This window comes from Hesperophylax consimilis, chromosome 6 (assembly GCF_061612785.1).
Source record: "Hesperophylax consimilis isolate HC1 chromosome 6, BYU_Hcon_1.0, whole genome shotgun sequence".
NCBI classification, from domain to species: domain Eukaryota; kingdom Metazoa; phylum Arthropoda; class Insecta; order Trichoptera; family Limnephilidae; genus Hesperophylax; species Hesperophylax consimilis.
The window spans coordinates 38,631,619-38,659,116 of record NC_142841.1 but is presented as its reverse complement, the minus strand read 5'-3'; the positions used below and the strand labels follow the sequence as shown (position 1 = coordinate 38,659,116).

The window sequence follows — 27,498 nt, the reverse complement described above, 5'->3', positions numbered from 1 at the left end:
TATACCTCGCGGTAATACTAAAGGAGATACAAATACTTTTATGAGTAAGTCTCAGTTTACTCAAAAATACTCAAGTATTTCTATCTCATTTAGAATAAATAAAGAAGTATTTCTATCTCATTTAGTATTACCGTCAGCATATGGTAATCAGTAATCGAAAATGACAACACCACGCTTTGTATTTCTATTTAAAATGCTTACAACACGCACTCCCAAATAATTATTATATTCCAAAAACCCATTGTATGCTCATGTTTGCGAAAGGTTTGTCAAGTTTTGTGATTTTTTAATAGCGGAATTAAACGCTGGGAATTCGTGGTCGGACTTGGGACGGATCCCCTAAAATAACTATCTGCTTCAACGTCATCTGTTATCTAATTACCTTTAGAATAAATTAATTAATACAAATTTGTGAGTGGATTAATGGTTGTCTAGTTCAAGCTGCAATGGTTCTGAAATCTTTGTCTCTCGTTTTTGCAGTCGTGTTGCTTCTGGCTGTAACAGGTTTGAATTTATTTATTTGTATTTAAAAAAGCATTATTTATTTTATTTTTCCAAAATTAATATTGATTAATTGAGGCTGTTATTCATTTATCAGTGTGGAAAAAAGTTATTAAGGTTTTACAATACATATTTAACATGTAAAAGAAAAACTGAAAATGGAAGTTCACAAATTTAATTTCTTAAAATTAATCACTGGAGGTTATCCACCGCTTACCCGCCCTGGTATAAGTAACAGATGGTTACTCCTTCAGGGCTCTCACAAGGACTCTAATTTTTTTTGTTTAACGACTCTACATTTATTTTAAAATGAATCTAGACCTCCAATGTCCCTGCATAGTGGTTAGGCTGCGGGATGCCTACAATATTACACAAAAACACAAATAACAATATTAAAATTAATCAGTGTTATTGCTGTGTCAAAGATCATAAGAACAAGGGAGATTGGCGATGCACAATTATTAGCAGGATACTGTGCCCACAAGTGTCGCCAACATTGTCCACCCTTATTTCTGAAAATCCTAAGTCCGCGGAGTTTGACCATGGGTTTTCACAGTCGGCACATGCCATATCTTCGTTTGTTTATATTATCAAAACTTCCGAAAATCATAAACGAGACACTTTTAGAAAACGAATAAATTAAATGGCCTTGATATCGGCTTAAACCAAAATCGAAAATTTTAATTAAGGTAAAACCACACGGAGAACTATAAATGACTATTGATAATTTTTGCAGAATCTCTTCAGATTATTGGTAATTCTGGTTAAAAACATGACTGCAGGTATAACGAATGAATTGACAGGTTTCCTGATAATATTAGTAAATTACGAAAAATCATAATGTAGGACCGCGTGTTCATGACAATATATTCGTAATTTACTAAAAGTTTACGAGGAAACCTGTTCATTCGTCCGTAATTACTGCAATCCAGTTTTAACCTATATTATAAATAATTTAAAAAAATATATTTTTTTTATTAGAAAATAATAAAAAAAAATTAATTACAAGATAATAACAAGATAATAAATGATAACAAAGTTATAATGTATTATTTCCAGTGAGTTTATAAAACTCATTTCAGGAAAGACAACATTAGATTAAGGACAAGACAAATAAATAAAATACATTAAAATAAATAAACGCAGATGTTATTATGGAGTTCCAGAGAAAGACTGTGTTATTCATTAATGAAACTGCCAAGGAAATAACTTTTATGAGCTTTTGCCAATGTTTTTTTCTTCGATATTATATTATGAGATATTTTTAATAATTTATCTAAAGTTATTTTTCTCCATGTACGTAATTTAACACTTTTTATTTACGATCCACATATAATAGCTTCACGTAATCTGTACACAATGACTTATGGCGTTATCTGATAACGAAAATCAATCTAATTATAATTAGTACCATGGTATTGTTAGTCGCTTATATTACCTATCTATCTATCGAGATGAGATTTTATCTTTGAAATTGAAATTTAAGTGTTTTTAATCAAGCAATCACAACACCACACCTTGACATATTTAACATTTCAGGTGGCCAAAAGAGGAATTAACGAACGAACTATTTTCAATTTGGATAATTTATTGGGTAACCAACACCCCTTCCATAGATCACCTCAAGTGGTTTACTACATTTGGTGAATTAGCAGGGTTTCCCGGGTTCGTGTGGGAGATTTATTTTTGGTTTTTGCAGCGGATGCGTTTGCCTTTTGACCTCTCTCGACCCTTGCGCTACAGTGGGGATTCATTGACCCCTAGATTCCTACCCAACTCTCATACTTTTTTCCTTCCCAGAACTTTCCAGACCTAGGCCCGGTGTGGAGCTCGTGGAAAAAAATTGTGATTAATTGATTTAAAGTTTATTTTATGGAACCCCACTGTATTTATTTATTTAATGTTTATTTTGAATGAAAATATAATTACACACCAAAAAAATGAATTTAGGTGAAAAAAATCTTCGATACATAATATGCAATTATTTTAACGCGTCACAATTTTACTATTCCATTTAGCCGTGGTGAAAGAGTTTGGGCTCTTTCGGTATAGTGAGAGGAAGTACCTGGCTATTCACATACGGTCACCAAACACGGTTAAAGCTGTCAATAGCAAAGCGTCATCAATATCAATGCATATTTATTTATTATTTATTAACACCCTATCGGGCTTTTACATAGTAAATTGACAGTATATGTATGTAAGTGTAACATGTACATTAGGGTGTCCCAGGACATAAGGAAGAATTTTTTTTATCAATTTAAATATGCATACCCTCTTATTTTATTTCATTTGATCCCAATAACTCATATAATAAATATTATTTTGATTAAACACCGGCAACCCGTGCCGACTTGATGCCAAACATATGGTACAGAGTTAATATGGAAGGATTTTCAACTTTCATTTTTGTCGGATAAATAAAATTTAAAAATGCACAAATGTTCAGTTATGTAGTATTTTATAGTTAAAAATGGTTTATTGATAAAATTTTTTCTTCAAAGTTTGTTTTTTACAGTCAGGATAAATCTTCCGGTGTTCCTGAACGCATCGTAACAAAAATTATTTTTGTTCCTCTTCGACCGTGAGATTAAGCCATGAAAATCTTGCATTAACTTAACAGTTCTTTCAGCTGTATCATTCACTACCCTCAGCGGCGACACCTTCTTTCTGACTTCTTGATACGAAGCATTATTTGACCACATCGTAGGGAATTCGTTAAGAAAACTGGCATCTGTTTTCAGACAGTCAAACAAATACTTGTTCTTGACTGAAATGAAGTCGTAAATATTTTTATCTGAAACAAAAGTCACTAAATTATGATATGAACAAAAATTTTTTAACTGCTATAATACATTGTTACCATGGCTTGACATAGGATGTTACTATGAACAGGCAAACGTCAAGTGCCGCCTTATCCTTACCGGTAATTTTAAATTGCACACAAATTAATGATATTTTCAAGGAATAAAGCGCCTTTGCCATCCATCGAGCACCTGGAGGCAGAATCTTAAATTTTGTCGCTGTATCTCCTTCTAAAACTATCACACAGAGCTCTAAAAACTCTCAATAGTCATCTAAAAGTATTTTTGTTGTCAATGCAGTACGGTAAAAGTTAAGCAAATCATAGATTTCGGAAGCGGTTAGGTGCAATGTGAGATTTTCTCTGTAGCACTGAATTTTATCAGGATCAACATTTTTACAGTTATCTCGAAACTTTTTGAAGAGTTGTATGTCAGGGCTTTTAGTCATTTGACTGATTTTTACTTCAAACACAGCTTTGAAAAACCAACTATGGCTATATTTGGTATATATTGACAGTTAAATTCACTTTCCGGATATTGTAGAACAAAACTTCAAGAACTTGTCCATTAGATGGCAGTTTAGAACCCGATATTTGGTGTTTTACGAGTCCTATTAAAAATATACTATTTTTAGAAGTGCGTAAATCTAACAACATCTTGCCTGAACGAGTGATTTTCGTTTACTAACAAAATAGCAAGTTACTACAAGCTCATCAACACGTTTGCTCGCTGGCGTCTTAATGTACAAGTACTGACATCTTTTGATGCAAGTCGGCACGGGTGTCAGTTGTCCAAAGTAAACAAAAAAAAATTATAAGTGTTTTGTCATTATTAAAACAAAATTAGAGGGTATGCGTTCAAAAATAACATCTTTAATTTTTTTGGGACACCCTAATGTACATGGATAAAATGGTTAAATAAAATTTACTTATAAGGTAATTAGAAAATAAATTTATGTAATATACTGGTATGTATTATAAAACAAATATTTAAAAAAAAAGAAAAATAATGTCTGTTGTATCTATAGAGAAAAAACTAATAAGTAATGGCAAAATACCAACGCCGTAATTAATATTGAATTTAAATAGTAGTACTTGAAATGGTAAAGTAAATTACAGTATAATATACATATCAAGTATGACCATACAGTAATTAATATGCGTCCAAAAAATAAATAACAAATAAACTAAGAAGTTTGTGAGTTAAACGTTGGAAGGTATAGAGACAAGTTAATAAATAATACAAGTTAATAACTACCAAATAGGTCTGAAATTAGCTGCCTTTTAAAACTCACAAAGTTATTAACACCAAATATATCACTAACTTCACAGTATTTGTTTGCAAGGTGATGAATTCTTGGAATTGGTGAATACATATATGTTAAACTGCATGTAATTTGTCCTATGAAAACTCCAAAGAAGACGTTAATTGCTCACGTTAACGACACAACCAATAAGTCTAGATGCTTGGCTTCCTTCGCAGAACTATAATTGATTTCAAGTCCTTAGTTTGCAAGAGAAGGATTTACATTTCATTACTTAGCAGGAAGGTTATAATTTGCCAATTTGATCCCTTTTGATTAAGGTTCACTCTAACAATATAGAACGAATTCAGTACAAATTTCTTGGTACTTACTTGGTTTTTTAAGCTCGAAATTCTAATTGTTCACATCAATTATGTAAGTTTGGTAAATCAATTAATATTTAATTATGCTGTTTGGCAGGAGAATTGTTATAGACCTGGTTGTATTATACAGAGTCTTTAACAACTTAAAAGCCCTGCCACAGTCGCAAGTCGCAACTATACAATTCCATGTACCAACGAAGAACAAAAGACAAAATGTGACATTTTTTCTTGCAACAGATGCACCACCGACTATCAGACACACTCACTAACCAATGGGACGCATGATCTGGGCAACAAGTTTGGGGGTACTATTGATATATTTACTGACTCTATTTGCAGAATAAAGCGCAATCCACGGCTCTTTGCTGAATCTTACAAATTATGGTAGCGTAGGTAATGCAGTTTTAGTGATTTGTCTGGAAGCTTATTTAATTCTACTGTGCTATGAGTGGTTCTTTTTTATTTGACTATTTTTTACTAATATTGTTTCATACTTAGTTTCATGCTTTAAACAATTTTTGTATAATTTTCGACAACTCATTAGGTTTTTTTCTTTTCAAATGCGTCATGTTAAAATAAATATTTTTTCTAGGAACTTCATCGAAGGATGCCCAGCCACAATATGACCGTGATACCAAAATCGTTGGAGGAAACCAATCCTCGGTCAATCAATTTCCATATATGGTAAAACTGTTATTATCTATTCAATCATACATTTAGGAAAAGCATTTACGATGCATTTTACATATAAATTGTGTGTATATAAAGTATGTATACATATAAAGAGGTGACGGTAAGAATACACGAACATTGACTGCAGCCTTAAATTAAAGTGACTTCGGTGAAACTATGATGTGACCAGTCCAGGGTTAACCAATCGCCTTATTTAGTATTTTATCTTCTCAAAAAAATGTATCTTAATGAAGTTGTCTTTTAATATGTTGATGAATAAACTTCTATAACGATTTGATAGGCGCCATTTTCAATTTGCGGCCAAAACGACATGTTCGTTTTTATTCCTGAATTCAGAGGTAATGACGTCACGCTGGGCGACGTCGGAGCCGTCTTACCTGCCAGTGGGGGTTACTTCATCATATTAACGTTGTAGGCAGTTGGAACCGTTTGATTTGTGTTTTAAAATCAATAATTATGAATGAAAACAATAAAATTACACATTTTTAGTTCGAAAATCAGAATAAAAAAAAAAATAAACTTAAAACCATAGTTTGTGAAAATACCCCATTTTGTAAACAGTCATTTAACTTTTGTTAAGTACGAATATATTGAACTTGTTTCGCTTTACCTTGTCTTTTTGTATCAAAAACATTAACCAAAGTAACTAGGTATAGTAAATAGGTGTTGCAGAAACGTAGCATTCCGGCAAACAATTTGAAAAATAAATCTTCTAATCAAATTTAAAAAATCTTTAATTATTGCAGATTGGTTTGCAAGTCATCTCTTTTGGACACATTATTAATAAAACTGTTTCTATTTTCAGAAATTTCAGTTTTGATGGTAACATATTTGTGTTTTAGGTGTCGTTGAAACATGCCTCTAGTGGGGTCCACTTCTGCGGAGGAACTCTGATTACAGACCATCATGTTCTGACATCTGCTCATTGCATTGTACAGTCGTACGTATTATTTGTATTCGACTAAAAATCACCCTCTCTGAAGTGTTCTTGAAAGTTCAGTACTATAGCCAGGTACTTCCCAACCTTCTTCTTTCCATCTCCTTCAGGCTCCGGACAGTCGAGACCACTTTGCATTCTTGTGCAGTATTCACATTGATGAATTAATAGACATATCGTATCGTACCCTTTCTGTTACCGTTTAAAATATGTTATTGTGGTAAATAAATTCCACTAAAATAAAATAAGAAGTTTCTTTTCAGGAAATCGTTGACACTTAAACCCCAGGATTTGTATGTTCAATCAAATAGCATATATCTGACTGAAGGAGGGACAATCAGTACAGTGTCTGTTATCCACGTCAACGAGGGATATTCTCTAGAGACGAATGTCGATGACATAGCTGTTATAAAGGTAGACATTCTAAAACGTTATTTTGTGTTCATTAAACCCAGCGACGTACCATTTATTATCACATTTCAGCTTCCAACCAGAAAATTTATTGCTAGGGGAAGTGACCATAAATTTTTAGTTTTTTAAATTTATTTATTTATCTTCATAAAGTTTGATTGTGAGTAATTTTTCGATGTATAACCCACTATGAAATTCCTGTATAGAGACAAGTGTAAGAGGTACATAAATGCTTCCGAAAAATCATATTTAAATTCTTTTTTTAAGGTTGATACAGTAGTTTTCCAATTAAAATAAGGAAATGTACCTAGGTTAATCCTGTAAATGAGAATAATTTAAAAAATGTAGAAAGAAAAGATGAAATAAAATAGATATTATAATGATGCATAGGGAAGTCAAGTAAGACAAAATTAATTTGTAGAAATTAGGCAGTATGTAAACTAATACTCCCATCTACGTATATTCGGTTTTATTGTATTTTACAACAATGGGACGACCTATTTAAGCAATTCAATTCTATATTCCATGTTTGAATTTCAAAATTGTTTCTATTTGTCTAAGCATAGCTGTTAGCGCATTATATAATTTGAATGTTGTGTATTTAAAATCTGATTGTCCAAATGTGGTTTTAGCAAAAGGAGATAGGTAGAAGTTCTTTATTTTTGACACGGATATTGTGTATAGTTTGTTTTGATTTGTATAGTGTTTGGTGTTTTCGTACAAATTAACCAGAATGTTGTGGAGTGTGATATTGCATGGTTTTGCAGTACATTTTGCAGGGAGTTGCGTTTCCAAATGCAGTTGATTTTAGTATGGTTTAAGAGGTGTCTTCGCTTTAGGAAGACTTTTCTTTGTGATTTCATTGTCCTGATTAAGGGTTACTCGTAAGAAGGTAGATAAGTAATTCCAACCATCCGCTGTGATGGATATACTGTAGAGTACGTTCCAGGATTTGGAATTAATCGTTTCGTTTAGGTTGTCATGGTCAACTGTTTTCTTGGTTACGCAAGTAGTAGCTTTACTTTGTAGATTGTGTTTGGAACCCATTGTGAAGGAGGTGGCGTAGTGATCCGTAATTGATGATGGGTAAATTTCGGAAGTATATTGGTTAATTGATTTAATTGAATTTTTTTCGTACTATAAATTTTTTGCTTTTTTGATGATTTCTGTGCTAATATTTCTGAAACTTTTGCAGAAATTATGAAGTGTGATATCGTTTAAATTTGAAATATGTTGAGAGTTGTTTTTCCGAATGCAGTTGATAATAGTATAGTCTAAGAGGTGTGACCGCTCTATGAATAGTTTTCTTGGTGTTTTCGGGGGTTTCTAATAAGTAGGTAGATAAATATTTCCAAGCATTCACTGTATTGGAAATACTGTGGAGTACGTCTCAGGATTTAGAATGGATCGCATTGTTTAGGTTGTCATGGTCAATCGTTTTCTTAGTTATGAAGTAGTAGCATTACTTTGTAGATTGTGTTTGGAACCCATTGTGAAGGAGGTGGCGTAGTGATCCATAATTGATGATGGGTAAATTTCGGAAGTATATTGGTTAATTGATTTAACCATAATGTGGTCGATGTAGGAGAAGGAGTAAAGTACATGGAATGGATTAATTCATTTTGCTTTTCATTCAGCGAAACATTGTTGTTTTGTTAACAAAATATATGAAATAGTCTTGGCACTAGGAATGTTCATTATTTTCTAGAATATTGATGTTAAGATCAGCACTTAAAAGGATCTTTGTTTTGTTTAACCGAGTAAGATAATAATTCGTGAAGAAAGGAAGACAGTTTGAATTTGTGATGGTAATTTCTTCGATGTTATATGAGTTATAGGACTTATTTGATGTGTAGACGATTATGCCATCATTTTTTTTGTGGTTTTGTGGATTGGTATTAGGTGTAATTAAGGATGTTTTGGGAATATAAGGAGGTATTACTCAACATTCTGTGAGAATAATTATGGAATAAATGATTTAAGTAAGTTCGAGACGGATGAGAAATTGATAAAACAATTTGATCTTTTTTTTCATGGTAAAATGTATTATATTATTAGTTACAGAATTAATTTATGTACTTGTAATCTTCAGATTTGATTCAACAAAGATTTTGTAAGTTTAGTTAAGTGCAGTTTTCACTAAAATAAGCACGAAATATATTTATTTTTCGGAATAACTTACTGAGTAAAACCTCAAATTGAAATATTTAAATATTGAAGACAATATTAGTGATTTCTAAACGAAAATCTGAAACAGAAAAATCAGAAAAGGAAACGGTCACATCTGGGACTCGAACCCAGGACCCTTGTCTTTCCGTGACAGTGCTCTACCAACTGAGCTAATGGGACCCTATTCCCCTCGGTCACTTTTAACTGTATCATGTTTCGTGTTTTAACTGTATATTTTTTCAATGAAGACAATGTTAGTGGTTCTTATTCGAAGTAACACAGTTAAAAGTGACCGAGGGGAATAGGGTCCCATTAGCTCAGTTGGTAGAGCACTGTCACGGAAAGACAAGGTTCCTGGGTTCGAGTCCCAGATGTGACCGTTTCCTTTTCTGATTTTTCTGTTTCAGATTTTCGTTTAGAAATCACTAATATTGTCTTCAATATTTAAATATTTCACGAAATATATGTTTTAAGGCATGTTTGCATTTAGCGAACCTTTATTTCGCCATATTGGGTCTTTTCAGAACAGCTAAATAAACAACAAAATAAACGACAAACAAGATGTGCAAAAGGTACAATTAATTATCGACACCTGTGCAATAATTTGATACACTATCTTTAAAGTAAAAGGCTTTAACACATTATCAGCTTGACATGAAAGAAGAAAAATAACATGTATTTGTTGATAAGCTTTAATATAGGAAATATCTTTTGTCTTCCTTGTTAATTTTCTTGATGGCGTGTTAATGTTGATTTTTGATCAAATATTTGGTGTATCAACTGATGCAAGCATGATTTTGTTTGGAAACAACACATCAGAAATATTGCGTCTGGCTGTCAGAGACTGTTTCTACTCGTGTGTTCCAAATTGATCAGATGATCAAACCTTCACGATAAGCAAATACACAGGTTAATTTTCCTTGTATGGATTCGATCCTATAAATGTGATTTTTTTAACAGTTTATGGTCGTCGGCAAACAGGAGATAAAAGAGAAACTCTCAATTTGAAGGAATTATGTATTACTATTGACCACAATTTCAATTCCTACTTATGATCTCAGGATACAAACCATCCATTTTGTAAAACGTGTCTTGTTAATGTTTATTATAAACAATTTTGATGCTCTTTTTTAATATGGTTTCCTGTCATGTGATGAAAGCTAAATGTTTTCAATTTGGTTAACAGCTAACAACTCCGCTACTTATGACCAACTCCACTAACATAGTAGCTGTGAGAACATCCGACATAACATCGAATACTAACTGTACTGTTAGTGGATGGGGATCTACTTCTTCTGTAAGCACACATAATATAAAATATTACATTCATCATTATTATACCAATTTAAATGCACTAATGTTATTTTGTTAAAACTTGTTTCATATAAAAACCCTAAGGGCATAAATAAATAAAAAAGTGACTCACCCGACGGATTTGCATTCTCGGTATTCTAATAAAACAATCTTGTTATGCATGGGTTCGGGTTATGCATGTTGTAGCGCCGCCTGTAAACCGAAGATTCGGTTTCAAAACACGTGACACTTAAAATCTTTGTTTATGTTGGCATATCTGTGCGACTTTCTATTTCATTGTCTGAATGTTATTGAAGTTAAATAAAATAAAACTGTCCCACACAAATTTAACATTATTATTAACGTTGTATCAAAGATTAGTTTCAACATTTTATTATTCAAAATAATGATATAAATTTAACGAAATAATACTTTTATTTAAAGTTGCTTAAATTGTGATTATTTTTTTAACAGAACGGTACCCTTGTCCCCATCTTGCGGTATGTGAATGTGCCCATTTACGACTACCACAGCTGTAGAGCAGCCTATGGTACTTACAATGGTTCGTACATTATTAAAGATAAGATGATCTGCGCTGGATCTCCAATTGGCGGATTGGATTCCTGTCTGGTAAGCTACCCATTTGCGATATGGTCACTAGAAATCTTTAAAAACGGGACTGCAATCCGCTTCATGATAAAGTGTTCATACACGTGTTCTTGTCTTAAAATGTTAGGTTTTTTTTCCAAAATAAAGTTATACGGTAGAACTGAAGAGAAAGATAATTTATTTATAATATGTAGGTAGTAATGTTTTTCTTTTTCTTAACTAGCTAACTAACCATCATATCGTTTCGCTGAGGCTGAACCGCAAAAATACCTTGGAATCGGCACACACTCTTCTCTTCATTCACATTTAAAAATAATCTCGTCGAATTTAATGTTTCAAAGACCCAATCCTGTCTGATTAGGTCTAAAAGGGATCCAAATGATAATCTAGTCTCCTTCAACGGAAGCAATCTTCCGAACAGGCCTTCCATTGATATGCTTGGTGTAACTATAAGTGACGAGCTCAAGTACGGGGGCTTCATCGAAGGCAGAGTAAAGTTGGCCTCTCAGAAGCTGGGCGTACTGTACAGGGCCCGCAGATACTTTAATAGTACACAACTGCTGACCCTGTACAAATCGCAAGTGCGCCCTACTGTCGAATTTGGCAGCCATATCTGGTCCGGAGCCCCTAAATACCTGAAAAAAACCCTTGACTCTGTGCAAAAACGGGCGGTCCGTTTGATTCCCCAATCTTAACAAACGGACTGCAATCTTTAGAGCACACGCGTCAGGTAGGTATGCTGTCCTTGTTCTATCGGTATTACAATGGAAGATGCTCTGAGGAACTAGCGTCATTGATCCCTTCGGCACCGGTGCGTAGTCGGGATACACGCCAAACGCGCGCCCAACATCTGTACACGGTTGACATTTGTCACATGAAAACGGGTCGCTTCTACGATTCGTTCTTAAGTTCAACAGCTCAGTTGTGGAACGAACTGCCGGCCTCTGTGTTTCCTCCCTCCTACAACATGGGACTCTTCAAGACCCATGTTCACTCCTTCCTCTCCACAAAAAGACCCTTCACACAGCATCCCCAAAGATGACATAGGCCCTGAGGGAAATTATTTTCTTCAGGGCCTCCTGTGTGGAGTTAATAAAAAAAAAATACATAGTCTCCTAGATACCCTTCTGTTATTTTCACTCCTAATGTTCCAAAGACTACGATAGACACGTGATGATCACGTGGAAAGAATGTCGTATGGTAGGAAGCCAAAAGTTATGACCATGTATGTTCTTTAGTGAAAGCGACTCAGTGCCAAACCGAGGAAGAGTTAGCTGGACTGCGTGGTAGGGGATTGGGGCAGGACGGAAAGGACTGAGGATTGGAGGCATATGGCGTAGCCAGTGGAGAATTTTTGTGGAGGAGGCCGAATCCCACCCATGGGATGTAGTGTCGGTGATGGTGATGTGCTATAGATAACTGTATTTTTTCTTGAATTTTCCAGGGAGATGAAGGGGGTCCCCTCGTGTGCGGAAATTCTATGGCCGGGATAGTGTCATTCCGTAACGGTTGTGGCTTGACCTACTACCCAGGGGTTTACACGGAGGTCTACAAGTATCTCAAGTGGATCACGGTTGCAATCAACGCTTCCCTCCCGACTAGCACGCTGTCCCTCGGCCTCCTCGTGATCACCAACTTCACTAATTTCCTGCTGCACTAGTTCTTCTGCTGAATTCCTCAAAGCGGAAGACTTTTTCAACGGATAAAAACTACTGGATCAGAAAAGTCGATACTCCCAAACATCTATCCACCATTATCACACGCATTGCCTTACCTCAGACTGGTTTTGGCTAGAAATCTTGCCATGCACATTCATAATCACGTGATAGGTAAAGAATAACAAAGAAAGGTGGGTATATGTCGTGTACGATGCCAATGAAATAAAAGTATTTTATTATAAAGTTTTGATAAAAAAATGTTGTTAATGAATTTATATACTCATCGATGATCGTTTTCCTTTCTTCTCACACGCCTTCCACGAAAACAAAAAAGACAAAGATACTAGAACGATGACGTCACGTATGACCTTTGGCTGGGACTAAATTGATCTCACCTTTCCAAGTATTCTTCGTCTATCACATTTTCGAAGAGCTTTTGGCTGAACAGACAGATCTGTAAGACTAAAATAATCTTACCCAATCTACCATATCAACATAATGATAAATAAAATAACACATTAAAAAACAAGAATTTTAGCGTGTAAATATTAAATTTAAGCGGAAAAGTAATTGGTCATTTGTAATTTGAATTTAAGCCCATAAAAAGATTTTTTTATATTTTTAAATTTATTTAATATTTTATTATATTTCCAAATTTAAGTTTTGAATAAAAAACCGTACCGCCATTCCTCTTAAGAAACCTTATGATTTTTTTAAATGGTTTGATTTTGCAAATTAAAAATGGGGTTAAATTAAAGGTATTTCAGAAGTAAAATACATAAATAATATCTGTGGAATTTTTTTTATTATTTAATCGTATGAGCTCTGTTTACGAGATATATACCCATTATCTAATTAATGTTACAAATTAATTGAAATTTTAATCAACAAAATTGTAATCATTTGATGATTATATCAAAAACACGAAGTATGATAATTTTTTGAAGTCACCTATTTCACGACATTCGATTACAGCATAAGTTGATTGATTTAATATTATAAATCTGTTATTGTAAAAAGAGCAAAATATGTATTTTATAAAAAAAATGATAAGGTAATCTCTTACGATTTGTGACAAAACACGTGTCTGAAACAAAGTGATATTAAAATTCCCCGACACTACTACGCTGCTATTATGTGTCTAAATAATCTTCACTTTCAATAATAAGATCCACGGAGAGCTAAGCTCTTGAGCTACGGACGTTGTGATCGCTTGTTGGAGACCTGGACTAAGCACAGTGAAACGGATCGATAGGCGTAACTTTGATTTCCTATGATTTCCTTGGCTGATTTCCCTAGCATGATTGCGATGTTGATACCTAGACCAATTATTGATAATTCAAATCGATATACGATGGCAACACCGGCACATCGGTCTATATAATGACATTTATAAACGCAAGACTGCTGGCAACACCGGGACATAGGTCTATATAATGACATTTATAAATGTAAGACTGCTAATACAAGTTAAAAATACCAATATACTGTTAATGTTGAAATGATATAATAACTTTAAGACCCTTGTACTGGACGGGAGTCCGCACAAGACTGTAGATTTAGGCGCCGGGTCCAAACCGTGTCTTCAACCGATGAGAATGCTCCTTTACGGCCGATGATGATGATAGTAGCAATATTTGATGATGAAATCTGCCTCCCGCACCCAGGCTTGGTGAATGTTGGGCACTGGGTGTGCTGTCGTCTCTGCTCGCTTCTGGTGTTGGCGGTTTTCCAGAGGAGGGCCGGCTGGTCTCGAAGAGGTAACACCAGAAGATCTTGGAGCAGAAGACTTGGCGTGGTGAGGCAGATGTTGGGCAGGAGTCACTTGTAGATAATAAAACGCTTGGTTTCGGTGGTAAAGATGAACTGATTTATTTTGAATTATGGGGCTGCTTATATTTAATTAGCCTGACTCGCGCCCGACATTGGGCTAGGAGCCCAAAAGTGGTGGGGGGTTGTACCCGCGCCAACAATGAGTTTATAGCCTCCGACAAGATGTTGCATATTCATTTTGTCGGTAGTACTGGTGATAGTAGTCGCTTAAATTTGAGAGTAAGAAAAGATTTTGAGCGCTTACATGAATGACAATTACATAGTTTAAATGCATAGTAGTTATAGGAATGTGTATCTTGACAACTAGATTTTTTGTTTGTCAAGATACGACAAAAAATAAGAAATGTTTGTAAAATAAATGTGTAAAAATGATCTCAAGCGATCAAATTTGTAAAATATGTTAAGTTAGTATTTTTCCGAGGTCCCCCGTAACATAGCGCTCAGAAAGAGATAAGATTCACTATGCTACGAGGTTCCTGGATTTTTGTACACGCAAAAAAGGTAAAAAATATTGTTCAAAAATGGGTTTACATATGGGTGAAAAACAGCTTTTTTAATATCTCCTCAGCGGTAGTATATCGAAAATAGTGTTTATTTGACTACCGCCGAGGGGATGAACAAGTAAAATACATACATTTGTAACATTTAAAAATTGATTTTTCCTAGTAATTTTTACATAGAAAAAATGCTGGACATCGATCCGCGCGGCAGATAAGCCGGCGACGCGGTATCGATGCCGTTCGTAGACAAAGTTTTCAAGCGGCCTGGGCCGAAAATTGGACAAAATGGCCAGTGGCGGGGAGTGGTGATTTTGCCAGTGGCGTGGGGTAGGCACATTTTATAAAAGTAAAACAATTTTTTATGAAATTAAATAATATGGTCAACTACGTCCGTTACACTCCCCCCGTTTAGCTATGCTGAACTAAAAAATAGGACGTTTGTTGGTACGGCGCAGTCCGCGGCGGCCAGTCCCTCTGGGATGGTGCTGGGCTGGTGGTACTGTTGGGTTTGCATCGGTTGGTGGGGCCGGCAAGATTACAGCGAGCTTCACAGCGGGGCGGACGTAAATTCCGGTGCTCGTCTGGATCCTGGCGGTCCTCACTTGGCCGTCTGCAGCAGGGGTGGCATCAAGGACTCGACCGCGTGGCCAGCTGTTGCGGGGCATAGCGGGGTCCATGATGATCACGAGGTCATCCTTCTTGATGGGGATGACTGGCTGTTGCCATTTTTGGCGAGCAGCCAGGGTGGGGAGATATTCGCGGAGCCACCGTCTCCAGAACATATCAGCGAGTTGTTGGCTGATACGCCACTGGCGACGGAGGCATACCTCCTCATCCTGCCTGTCGTATAGTGACAGATGAGGTCGGTTTCCGGCTCTTCCCAGTAAAAAGTGGTTGGGGGTGAGGGGCTCTTCGTCCCTGGGATCCACCGAGACGTGTGTGAGGGGGCGGTTGTTTACAGTCCACTCGGCCTCGGCAAACGCTGTCCTCAAGGTCTCTTCGCGTGGAGCTCGTTCCAGCAAGATGGCCTTCAGGGCGGTTTTTACAGAACGCACCAGGCGCTCCCAAGCTCCCCCCATATGAGGAGACATTGGAGGGATGAAGTTCCATTCGATCCCCTTTGTTGACAAATGATCCCTCATCCGGGTATCATTTTTGAGTGATTCGATGGCATCCTTCAGCTCGTTGTCGGCACCATGGAAGTTCGTACCATTGTCTGAGAACAGAGCTTTTGGTTGGCCTCGGCGCGCCGTCATGCGTTGTAAAGCCATGATGGCGGAGTCCGTGGTCAGTGAAGTTTTCAGCTCAAGGTGAATGGCACGAGTAGACAGACATGTGAAGATTGCACCATATCTTTTCTCCCGATGTCTGCATACGGTGACTTCCATCGGCCCAAAGTAATCTAGTCCACAGTTTGTGAATGGAGAAACATGGTGGGCTAGCCTTGATGGCGGCAAGGGCCCCATAAGTGAGGGGGCTGGCTTGCTCCTGCGCATCTTGCAGGTGGGGCAGTTGTGGGCGATCATCCGAATATTTGTTCGCAGTCGCAGCACAAGGTAGCTGCCTCGCACCTCAGCCATGGTTCTCTCCGTACTTGGGTGATTGGCTTCCTGGTGATGATGTCTCACCAGAAGTCTTGTATAGGCGTGATCACCATCTAATATGATCGGTGTCCGCACTGCTTGAGGCACTTTACTGAGGGCTTGTAATCTGGAATTCATCCTCAGCAGGCCGTCAGGTCCAAGGAAGGGGCTCAAGGCTTTGAGCCGGCTGTCACTTGGTAGTGGATCTCCTTTCTGGAGCGCATTTATGTCATGATAAAATGTCTCTTCTTGACATATTCTTGCCCATCGGGCCTCTGCTTCTTTGATTTCATCGCTTCTTAAATATTTATCAGGTTGTTCGTGATGTTTTCCACGACACCTTTTAATAAAACGGTGTATCCAGCAGGTAGTTCGAAAAAGTCGACGCCATGAAGAGAATCTGTTGATTTCGGGCAGTGTCTCTGCCACAGTTGTTGTGATGCCGACGTATTGAGGCCTCACTTCTAGGGTGCCATCATCAGGCTGAGGCAGTTTGCACCGTTCGCGCGGCCATTCTGCCTCGTCTGAGGTCAGGAAGGCTGGTCCACTGAACCATCGTCCAGAGTGCGAGAGGTCAGGAGTGTTGACGTCTCGGGTGCCGATGTCTGCCGGGTTCAGTTTGGTAGGGACCCATCTCCAATCTGCAATGCGGGTGAGCTCGTCGATCTCGCCGAGTCTGTTGGCCACAAAGGCGGAGTATGTGCGTGGATCTGTGCGCAGCCAGCACAACACTGTTGTCGAGTCTGTCCAGAACACTGTTCGCGCAATGTTGCTGCGACATTCTTTTTTCAGGGTTGCTGCCAGTCTGGCCGCCATGAGCGCTGATTGTAGCTCAAGGCGGGGTATTGAAAGAGGTTTCAGAGGAGCCACTTTGCACTTGCTGGCCAAAAAGGTGGCTGTGGTGTTCCCATCAATCTCCTCGGTATGGTAGGCGACCGCACAGCATGCCTGCTCTGAGGCATCACAGAAGAGGTGGAGGGTGACGAAGCTCTCTTTGTTTTGTAAGCAGCGCCGAGGTATGGCAACTTTGCAGTCTTGCAGAAGTCCCAGCCAGTCCATCCACCTTTCGTTGTGTTCAGGTGTGATGATGTCGTCCCATCCGATGTTGGATCGCCAGACAGCTTGTAGTAGTATCTTCGATCGGACTGTGAGGCAAGCGACGAAGCCCACAGGGTCGAAGATTTTCATAACAATGCTGAGCAGCTGGCGTTTGGTAGGCTTGCTGATCAGTTCAGGATCGGCAGCATCGCGAAATGCATATAAAAATCGATCTGTGACAGGATCCCACAGAAGTCCTAGGATTCTCTCGGTATCTGCTTCTCCGCTGTTTATGGTGATGGCTGACCTGGCTCGGTCTATAAGCGGGATAGTAGCCATCACTGAAGTGTCGTTAGAGGCCCAGTTTGTTAGGTGGAATCCTCCAGTTGACAGTACTTTGGCAACAGTAGTGATGAGTGCTGTCGCTTCAGTTTTGGTATCGACCGCATCCAAATAGTCATCCATATAAAACTTTGTTTGGATGGCGGCTGCGGCAGCAGGGAATAGTGCAGAATTCTCCTGGGCCACTTTGTTTCGCACGTACTGGGCGCTGCTTGGTGAACAGGTAGCGCCAAACATCATTGATGACATCATGTAAGTACGTTGTTCTTGTTGAGGTGTTGGTCTCCATAAAAACAATTGTGACTGTTGATCTTCACTTTTGATTTTCACTTGTAAAAACATCTCCTTGATGTCGGCGGCGAGAGCTATTTTTCCCTCTCGAAACCGGAGTATGTTTCCTAACAATGAAGTCAGCAGGTCAGGCCCAGTCAGCAACTGATCATTGAGGGAGGTCCCTCGGCAGCGGCTGGCAGCATCAAACACCACACGGATCTTGTTTGGTTTGTTTTGGTTCACTACGGCAAAATGCGGTAGGTACCATTTGCGGGCAGAGGGTTTTTCTACCTCTCGATCCGTAAGTTCACGTGCGTGGCCTTGTGTTATAAGTCCGTTGATTTTAGCTGCATAGGCGGTTGCCAAGTCCTTTTCCTTCGATAATTTTCTCTCCAGAGACCACAGTCGTTTTAATGCACATTGCCGATTGTCAGGCAGTGTGATATTATTCTCCTTCCACAGAAGGCCGGTTTCCCATCGGCCAGATGTCAGTTGATGGGTTGTATCTTCCATCAGCTGATTTGCACGTACTATGTGTGCAGTTACACGAGAGGCGGACGTGATCCCCAATGAGTCAATCGCAAAATTGTGTTTGATGAGATCACTCATGAGGTCGTCTTTGTGGCTCTCCTCGCGCAGGGTCAGTGTTGTAGCCTCAGCTTCGTGTTCAGGGGCCCCTCCGCCATGGGTGATCCACCCCAACGCCGTCCGTGACAATATTCGCGTAGAGTCACGAACGTCGCGCACTTCCCTCGAGACAATAAGGTGTACATTGTCTTGCCCGATGAGAAGTGTGGGGGTGATGTAGCGGCCGTGGATCCTCTGTTCAGGAAGGCTGAGCTGCTGGACGGTGTTGGCCTTGATGACGTACTCATCAGAGATTCCGGCGCCGCGTAGAGTGATTGGCACGTGGCGGGACGTCAAGTCTGTTGAGCACATATTTTTTGCTCCGTGTAGTCGTAGCTCACGGGTAGGTCCGGTTGTGCCGATTTTCTGTGCTGTGGTGGCATCAATAAGGGTGACAGTTGAGCCCTCGTCCAGAAGCGCAAATGTTTTAATCTGTCGCTTGGGGCCCGACAATATGACCCCCACCACTTTTAACACGGCACTTTCGGTGTGGCGTCACATATTGTGAACGTTTGCCACTGTATTGTTATTTTCACGATAGTTCGGGTTGTGAAGAAGTCGGTGGTGGGGGTATCTGCACTCCCCCACTCCGCACCAGTCACTAACTTTGCAGAATTTGGTAAAATGTTTGCCATTGAGGCATACTCGGCACAATCCGGCACTTTTAACTGTCACAAAACGGGTTTTTATGTCTTTCGCGGCGAAAGTACGACATTCGCTAAGTTGGTGGCCATTTTCACCGCACTGAACACACCCGGCGCGGTTGTCGAACTCGCGAACTTCATTGTAACTGTTTTGCACTTTTTCCCCGCTTCGATTATTTTCTCGATTATTACCAGACAAAATTTGGGGCATTCGATTATTACCAGACAAATTTTGGGGCTTTCGATTATTTTGCGCGAAATGTTGTTTTTCACTAGAATTGTTGTTGTAAACATTGTTTTCCCGCGATAAAAACCGTTCTGATGCGGCAGACGTGTTTAAACTGTTGTCACAAGTGTCACTTTTGTTCGAATTGTTTTTTCGCGAAAACTTTTCTGACGCGGCAGACATATTTAGGAAACTTTCACAGGTATCACGTTTTTTAGCACCGTTTTTGCGCGAAAACTGTTCCGTTGTGGCGAGCGTATGTTCACGGCGTGGGCGGGACCTCGCGGGGTCAACCAAACCGGACTTTGGGATGGCGTTCGCGACGGTTTTCAGGAAGGCGGCAAACTGGCAGATGGTAGCGGAGACCTCGTAGTGCCGCACTTCCATCAGCCACGCCAACCGCAAGGTGGGCGGCATCTTCCCCGCGATGTCACTGAGCAGCGCTGGATTCGTCAGATAGCCATCATTGTTGAGGGAGCGGAGTGATGCCACCAGGTTTTGAACTGTGCCAGAGAAGTCTGCGATGTCCTCCAGAGAGGCCTCAATTGTGAGGTGGGGCAGCTTCTTCACTTTGTCCAGCATCAGAGCAGCGAGTGAAGTAGTCCCTCCAAATCTCTGCTCCAGGACTGCCAGGATCTCCGGAACCTGGGCAGGGTCCATCAGAAGGGGGCCGACGGCTTCTCGGTCTTTCCCCTTGAGGGCCCGCTGTAGGCGGATCAAGTTTTCGCTGGAGGTCATCCGACATGTGGAGGTAGACTGGTTAAACTGTGCCCTCCAGGTGGGCCACTTCAGTGGATCTCCAGAGAATGGAGGCAGGTCCTTGGCCATAGATTGTCTGGCAATAAGGGCCGCCATTCGTGGATCGTCCTCGATTGTGGGACGGGGGCTGTCCTGAGCCCTTGAAGCTCTGATGGCTTCTGTCAGGGCGGAGGCCAGCTGAGCCATGGGACTGCCATCATGCTGAACCCAGGCTCTGGTATGTTGGGCCGTCTCATCCGCCGTAGGTTGGGGCGGGAATCTCGGCATGGAGCTGGTACTGGCTGTGGGCGGGCCATCTGGCCGTGCCGGCACGCCATACTCCTGTTCGCGCAGTGGTACGGGCGGCACATGTCCAGATGGTCCAGATGGTCCAGAGGGTCCAGGTGGTCCAGGCTGTGTCCATGGCACGTCCCACTGCTCCAGCAGTCCGGCAGGTGATCCTGGCGTCGGCGCTGGGTACCCCGGGTGGGGCAGAGGTACGGGCAGCACAGGGCCATGAGGTCCAGGCTGCACCAGTACTGGGGATCCCTGAATGGTCCAGGGTGCTGGTTGCGCAGGGCCTGCTGGCTCTTGCTGCGCTCGTGATGCGTACCTCTGGTCCACCAGAGGTACAGGTCCGGCTGGCACTTCAGGTACGGCTTGCCTCTGTTCTATCAGAGGGGCGGGCGGTACGGGGCCAGAGGGTCCAGGCTGCATCATGTTTGGCCACCCTGCATTGGGCCAGGGTGACGAGGGCGGGGGACCGGCTGGCCTTGGCTGCGCCGCTGCTGAGTACCTCTGGTCCACCAGAGGCACCGGGTTCGGTTGGCCGGGCTGCACCCATCCAGGGCTGTACCCTTGGAAGCGCCAGGGTCCTCCTTGGGCAGGATACCCTTCCAGGAGTACGGGTCCAGATCGGGCAGGCACTGCTGCTGCTGGTTCCTCGTACCTCTGGTCCACCAGAGGCACCGGGCTCGATTGGCCGGGCTGCGTCCATGATGGTGGTGACCTCTCCAGGAGCTTCGAAGGTCCAGGAGGGGCAGGGGCTGCTGCTGTTGGAGCTGATTGAAGAGCTGCTTTAAGTCTCTCAATGTGCTCGGTTTGACTGCGAAGCTGTTGTCGCAATGACTCCATCGCATCCTCTTGAGATGTGGAGGGCGGTGAGTCATGATGTGCAGGTGGTGCCATGTCAGGAGTAGTGCTGGGCGTGGGCATGGGGGTTACGTCAGGCGTGACGTGAACCGCAGCCGTGGCCTGAGACCCAGCGTCCAGGGCATCTGCAGATGGTGTTGAGGATCCATCGTCTTGGATCCGGCTCGACCGTAAGGTTGGAGACATCCTGGTTGAAGGCGTGTGAGAATCCCGGCTCGAAGGACCACTTGTACTGGACGGGAGTCCGCACAAGACTGTAGATTTAGGCGCCGGGTCCAAACCGTGTCTTCAACCGATGAGAATGCTCCTTTACGGCCGATGATGATGATAGTAGCAATATTTGATGATGAAATCTGCCTCCCGCACCCAGGCTTGGTGAATGTTGGGCACTGGGTGTGCTGTCGTCTCTGCTCGCTTCTGGTGTTGGCGGTTTTCCAGAGGAGGGCCGGCTGGTCTCGAAGAGGTAACACCAGAAGATCTTGGAGCAGAAGACTTGGCGTGGTGAGGCAGATGTTGGGCAGGAGTCACTTGTAGATAATAAAACGCTTGGTTTCGGTGGTAAAGATGAACTGATTTATTTTGAATTATGGGGCTGCTTATATTTAATTAGCCTGACTCGCGCCCGACATTGGGCTAGGAGCCCAAAAGTGGTGGGGGGTTGTACCCGCGCCAACAATGAGTTTATAGCCTCCGACAAGATGTTGCATATTCATTTTGTCGGTAGTACTGGTGATAGTAGTCGCTTAAATTTGAGAGTTAGAAAAGATTTTGAGCGCTTACATGAATGACAATTACATAGTTTAAATGCATAGTAGTTAAAGGAATGTGTATCTTGACAACTAGATTTTTTGTTTGTCAAGATACGACAAAAAATAAGAAATGTTTGTAAAATAAATGTGTAAAAATGATCTCAAGCGATCAAATTTGTAAAATATGTTAAGTTAGTATTTTTCCGAGGTCCCCCGTAACATAGCGCTCAGAAAGAGATAAGATTCACTATGCTACGAGGTTCCTGGATTTTTGTACACGCAAAAAAGGTAAAAAATATTGTTCAAAAATGGGTTTACATATGGGTGAAAAACAGCTTTTTTAATATCTCCTCAGCGGTAGTATATCGAAAATAGTGTTTATTTGACTACCGCCGAGGGGATGAACAAGTAAAATACATACATTTGTAACATTTAAAAATTGATTTTTCCTAGTAATTTTTACATAGAAAAAATGCTGGACATCGATCCGCGCGGCAGATAAGCCGGCGACGCGGTATCGATGCCGTTCGTAGACAAAGTTTTCAAGCGGCCTGGGCCGAAAATTGGACAAAATGGCCAGTGGCGGGGAGTGGTGATTTTGCCAGTGGCGTGGGGTAGGCACATTTTATAAAAGTAAAACAATTTTTTATGAAATTAAATAATATGGTCAACTACGTCCGTTACAACCCTTAAAAGGGAGTTAGTCATAATGACATTGGTTCATTATTATGACTAACAACTTTTATTTCTCAAAGCTGGAAGGTAATCAATTGATTTAGTCTACGGATCGTGTAAACGATTTCTTCTAATTCTAAGAGCTTAGTTAGTTCACTTTCATTCATTAATTATCCAGTTATTTGCACAATGAACGAAATTATTCAAAAAGTAAAAGTGCGTATTGACAGCTTATCGCGGTTTTGTCTACCAATGACATTTTATCTACCAATGTTCTGACCGTGCTCGCAAATACCGCCAACTGACCGTAGATGACGGGTTTCGTCAACATCGTATTGAAATAGGGATTTAACGTTTGTCCGTGTTAGACCTCTAGGCGTGTGCATTTTATTTATTGAATATTCATTATACTGTAGGTACACCTTGTTCCAAGCTTGTTCCGCGAAACTTTGGGGATTATTTCAGAGGACTCATTCATGATAATCTAAAAATAGTAGTTACTTTGCGAGTAATGCAAATCATAAATCAAAAGAGAGCAGCTGGCCGAGTGGGAAGAAATAATAAAAGGTGTTAAAAATGAGAATTTTTAACAACTTTTATATTTGTGAACTAATGAAAAAAAATCTAGTAATTTTTTTGAAAAGTTTTTCATGTTTAATCACCGCGGTTATAATTTTCATGGTATGAGTCTGGAACACGGTCAATATATACTGGGTGGAAGAGGATTGGATCACAAAGAAAAGGATTAAAGACAGAAGGCGAAGAACCGTAGACAGTGGAGAGCGTTTGTAATGGACGTCTAATTCCACCCTGGGATGTATCACTGTGATGATGGCGATTCATACACTTGTGTGATTTCATATATAAAATTAACATATTTATACATGTGTATAGTAATACCCTTAATTTTTAAGGAAATTCTGTGTCGGAAAAACGACCTCTCTTTCGCTTACGTATAGACGACGGTGAGGTTCATTTTTGATCGAGGACAATCGACTTTTCTCGCCTGCATTTCGGAAGTCTTCAAGGTTCAGTTTGCCTCGAATATCGATTCAACCAAGATAAACCGCCTACGAGCTTTTGTTTATTAATTACGTAAGTTATTATTGATATATGTGTTTATTAAGTAAAAACAAATCATTTTCGCCGTCGCCTCAAGGAATACGATAGTGCTCCGCAAAAAACGACTCAGCGTCTTGAAATTTCGGAAAATACAGAGGGTTTTGCAACGTTAAAAATCGGTGGCAATTAATATATTCCATTAAAACTGCGCCGCAACAACGCTTTAAGCTATTGACATTTCGAAAATCATCGAAAGATGCCATTCTAACAAAAATGTTCATATGCCAAGTTTTTAACGCAGACATCTAGCGGTGAGTTATCAAAGTTAGCTTTGTCAATGGAAACGGCCTCAGTACTATTTCCATCCGCTGGAGACTGGCGCGATTTTTCATATTCCATTCACGGAAACTAAAATTAGAAAAGGTCGGTGTTGCTCGATTAAATAATTGGATTAGAATTTTCGCGGTAGTTAGCTATTAAAAACGCTTAGGAACTATTTCTATTCAAATTTTTAAATAAAATTAGATACATGTACCTACACGGATGGTACTGGATAGGTACTAGGTGGGCAGGTACTAACATAAACTAAATTGGGGCCACATAAAATGCAAGATTTTTCATTTACCTATAGAAAAATAGTCGGTTATGCTTCAATCACATTACGATATTATATTTATAATAATTATTGGTACACTTTTTTTTAAGTAGGTACCTACAACTACCTACTTGCGTATTGTACACGAAAAATTTCTTGATAATTTTTTAATGAAGTTAAATTGAGTTTGATATAAATTCCTCCATTATGATAATTTTTATAGCGCCATTTCTGCGAAAAATCACATCAAGGAAGCTGTAATCTACTAGGAGCACAGAAGTTTGGAAAGGCAAAATATTATAAAAAAATATGTTTAATTAAATAAAATCTATGTTGACACGTCCATTTGTTATTTGCAACAATACGTTGGTACCTATGTGGTACGGATATTGTTTCAGAATATATTGGTTTACTGGTAAGTATGAACTATTTTTCTTTAAGCACTTAATAACGGAACCGTGAAGTACCTGATGTGGAAGTGAAGTGATAAAAGTATAGTAGGTAATTTTTCTAACCATCAGGCACACCTCTTTGCTTTATCCACATTCAAACATCAAATAATAAATCAGCAACTGGGCCAGTTTCTTTTTCACCTAGGATTCTTGCTGCAGAATCTCCATCTTCTATTTTCATCGAGCGTCACAGCGGTGCTGCCAAGGTCTTGTATTTATGTGAGGATATTGTGTCAGCCCTTTATTAGCAGCATACAAATACCTGGACGGATGACGAACCTCCTGCTGGCACTGTTGGTGGACGCTCTCGCTGCAGCAGTCCAGTTTCTTCACCAGTTCCTGGTCCAGTTTCTTAACCACCTAGGATTCTTGCTGCAAAGTCTCAATCTTACATCTTCGTGTCACCTGTTGCTTGCTGTTGTTCAAAAACGATTTAATAATTCTGAGAGTACAAATGTAGAAATATATAAGTACATTCATTTTTTTACTTAAATTCCTTATTGTAGGCACACAAATTGTTTCATTTCCATTCAAACATACAAATATTATTACATTTGTTGGCTCATACTCCTTGCCTCATCCACATTTAACATCAACTCTCAATTTTATTTACTCAACAGTTTAAATGAATTCATTTTTTTCATTTGGTTGCCTGCAACGGGCAAAAAGCTAGTTTAACCACTGGAACGATTTCGGTCGAAAAATCGACCACTTTTATTTTTCTGCGATTGATATCGGTCCAAAAATGGACCGATTTTTCTACCATTCGTAAAATATTTATTGTAATTATTTAAAACGTTTATATGGCCAGCTACTTGTTTTATCGAATAGCTGATAATATATTCACTTTGTCTATGAACCTATCCGTTGTCTTTGAAGTGTTATTTAACGAGTTTTCGCGGTTTTTTTATGGCGTCCGGTCAAAAAACAAAATTATAAATTTTCAACATTCACGAAATTTTGGACTCTTCCTAAAATGCCGTAAGTAATTAATTTATTGGGTTTTTAACGCATAATTATATATCTGTGTAATCATGATTGACTTATCTATCTTTGAAATGCGTTTTTAATTAGTTTGTTTGTATTATATTGTTTTGGTTGAAGTTTTTGTGTAAGATTACGTCAACTGAAGACGTCATCTGTTTTTGATTTACAATAATGTCTTAAATACTGCACTCGCGCATTTGAAATATAGATATTCCATCACAGTGATTCAAAACAAAGAGATATTATATAAGTTTTATTTGAATTGGTTCATTATTAATACAGATATTTGCTAACCAATTATTTTAAGTCATATGTCAAAAAGTTGACTCTTTTTCACATGTAAAATGGTGTAAAGCCTTCGTCACACAATAAAAATTTAGTAATTTAGTTGTATAATTAATTAATTTGTTTACTTTTACCAAATTTGTGCAGAAACAGCTGTCGTCCAGGGAAAGGGATCACTTCACGACCCAATAATTATTTTAAAATTTTATATCAGTGCAATATTTAACAAAATTTAAACATTTAAGTACTTACATTAAATGTTTTCAATTTAAAATATATAGAGTGGTGCTGACTGCAAGAGGAGGCAGAGGAAGAGGGAGAGGTGGGGTACGAGCTGGTGCCGGACTACCTGCACGTGGACGTCAACGCAGAGCTGCAATTGCAGCCTCGTCTGGAGTGTTAGTATTTTTTAATGTTTTTTTATGAAAGTACTTTGCTGTGGCCGTTGAACTCATCATATTAAATTTGTATTTATTTAAACAGCGACCCTGCTTTGCTACTGGTGCGAGAGGATCGCGTCAAGGCCCTAAAGGCTGTTAGGGCCCTGCCTGCTTCCTTCCGGCTAGAGCTGGAAAGCCGAAAATTCAAGAAGCAGGCGGCGCGCATTTTGCTCCCTACCGCACCTCCAAGAAAAACTAAACAAAAGTAAGTAATCGTATTTAGATGCTTGATACAATATTATTGTTTTTTCCTGACAGCGTTCCACTCTTACAGTGAGAGTTGGTAAGATCAGCGCTCTGTGCATTTGGCACATTCAGTGCATATTTTACAGAGTTCTAATTTTATTGTTTATTTACATACTGTACTTACTGTTTCACACGTGAATGAGAACAATTTATATGATTTATGTAAATGTTTTCAGAATTCCATCTCCGGAGAGAACAACGTGTCCCTTTTCACAAGGGACGCCTTCACCGTTGCCACGACCCGTACCACCACCGTGGATGTCCACTCCCGCACAGACCCAATCAACGGCTCCCAATGCACCAATTATGCCTATCCGTGCAGCATCTCCCGAGCCGTTACCTGGGACATC

General features: G+C 39.6%; 2 protein-coding genes across 2 annotated transcripts; one reads left to right on the top strand and one right to left on the bottom strand.

Moving 5' to 3' along the window:
• Positions 1 to 425: 425 nt before the first annotated feature.
• LOC149423326 (trypsin alpha-like) lies at positions 426 to 13,156 on the top strand. The gene is made up of 7 exons (XM_089632952.1): positions 426 to 504; positions 5,524 to 5,615; positions 6,467 to 6,564; positions 6,825 to 6,975; positions 10,328 to 10,438; positions 10,909 to 11,064; positions 12,488 to 13,156. The coding sequence occupies exons 1-7, from the start codon at positions 447 to 449 to the stop codon at positions 12,701 to 12,703; spliced, it is 882 nt and encodes a 293-aa protein (XP_089489078.1). The 5' UTR covers positions 426 to 446; the 3' UTR covers positions 12,704 to 13,156.
• Positions 13,157 to 15,456: 2,300 nt separating this feature from the next.
• On the bottom strand, positions 15,457 to 21,843 carry LOC149423325 (uncharacterized). Its single transcript, XM_089632722.1, has 2 exons — positions 20,034 to 21,843; positions 15,457 to 19,196 (listed from the first exon to the last, which is right to left on the bottom strand). The coding sequence occupies exons 1-2, from the start codon at positions 21,841 to 21,843 to the stop codon at positions 15,457 to 15,459; spliced, it is 5,550 nt and encodes a 1,849-aa protein (XP_089488848.1).
• Between the last annotated feature and the right edge of the window lie 5,655 nt (positions 21,844 to 27,498).

Bases quoted from the DNA above. Each gene is read 5' to 3' on its own strand.
- LOC149423326 (XM_089632952.1), top strand. From the start codon at position 447: ATGGTTCTGAAATCTTTGTCTCTCGTTTTTGCAGTCGTGTTGCTTCTG. The intron at 6,976-10,327 runs GTAGACATTCTA...TTTGGTTAACAG, and splicing joins ATGACATAGCTGTTATAAAG to CTAACAACTCCGCTACTTAT. The intron at 10,439-10,908 runs GTAAGCACACAT...TTTTTTTAACAG, and splicing joins GATGGGGATCTACTTCTTCT to AACGGTACCCTTGTCCCCAT.
- LOC149423325 (XM_089632722.1), bottom strand. From the start codon at position 21,843: ATGTCTCCAACCTTACGGTCGAGCCGGATCCAAGACGATGGATCCTCA. The intron at 19,197-20,033 runs GTGAACATACGC...TGTGCTCAACAG, and splicing joins CGCGAGGTCCCGCCCACGCC to ACTTGACGTCCCGCCACGTG.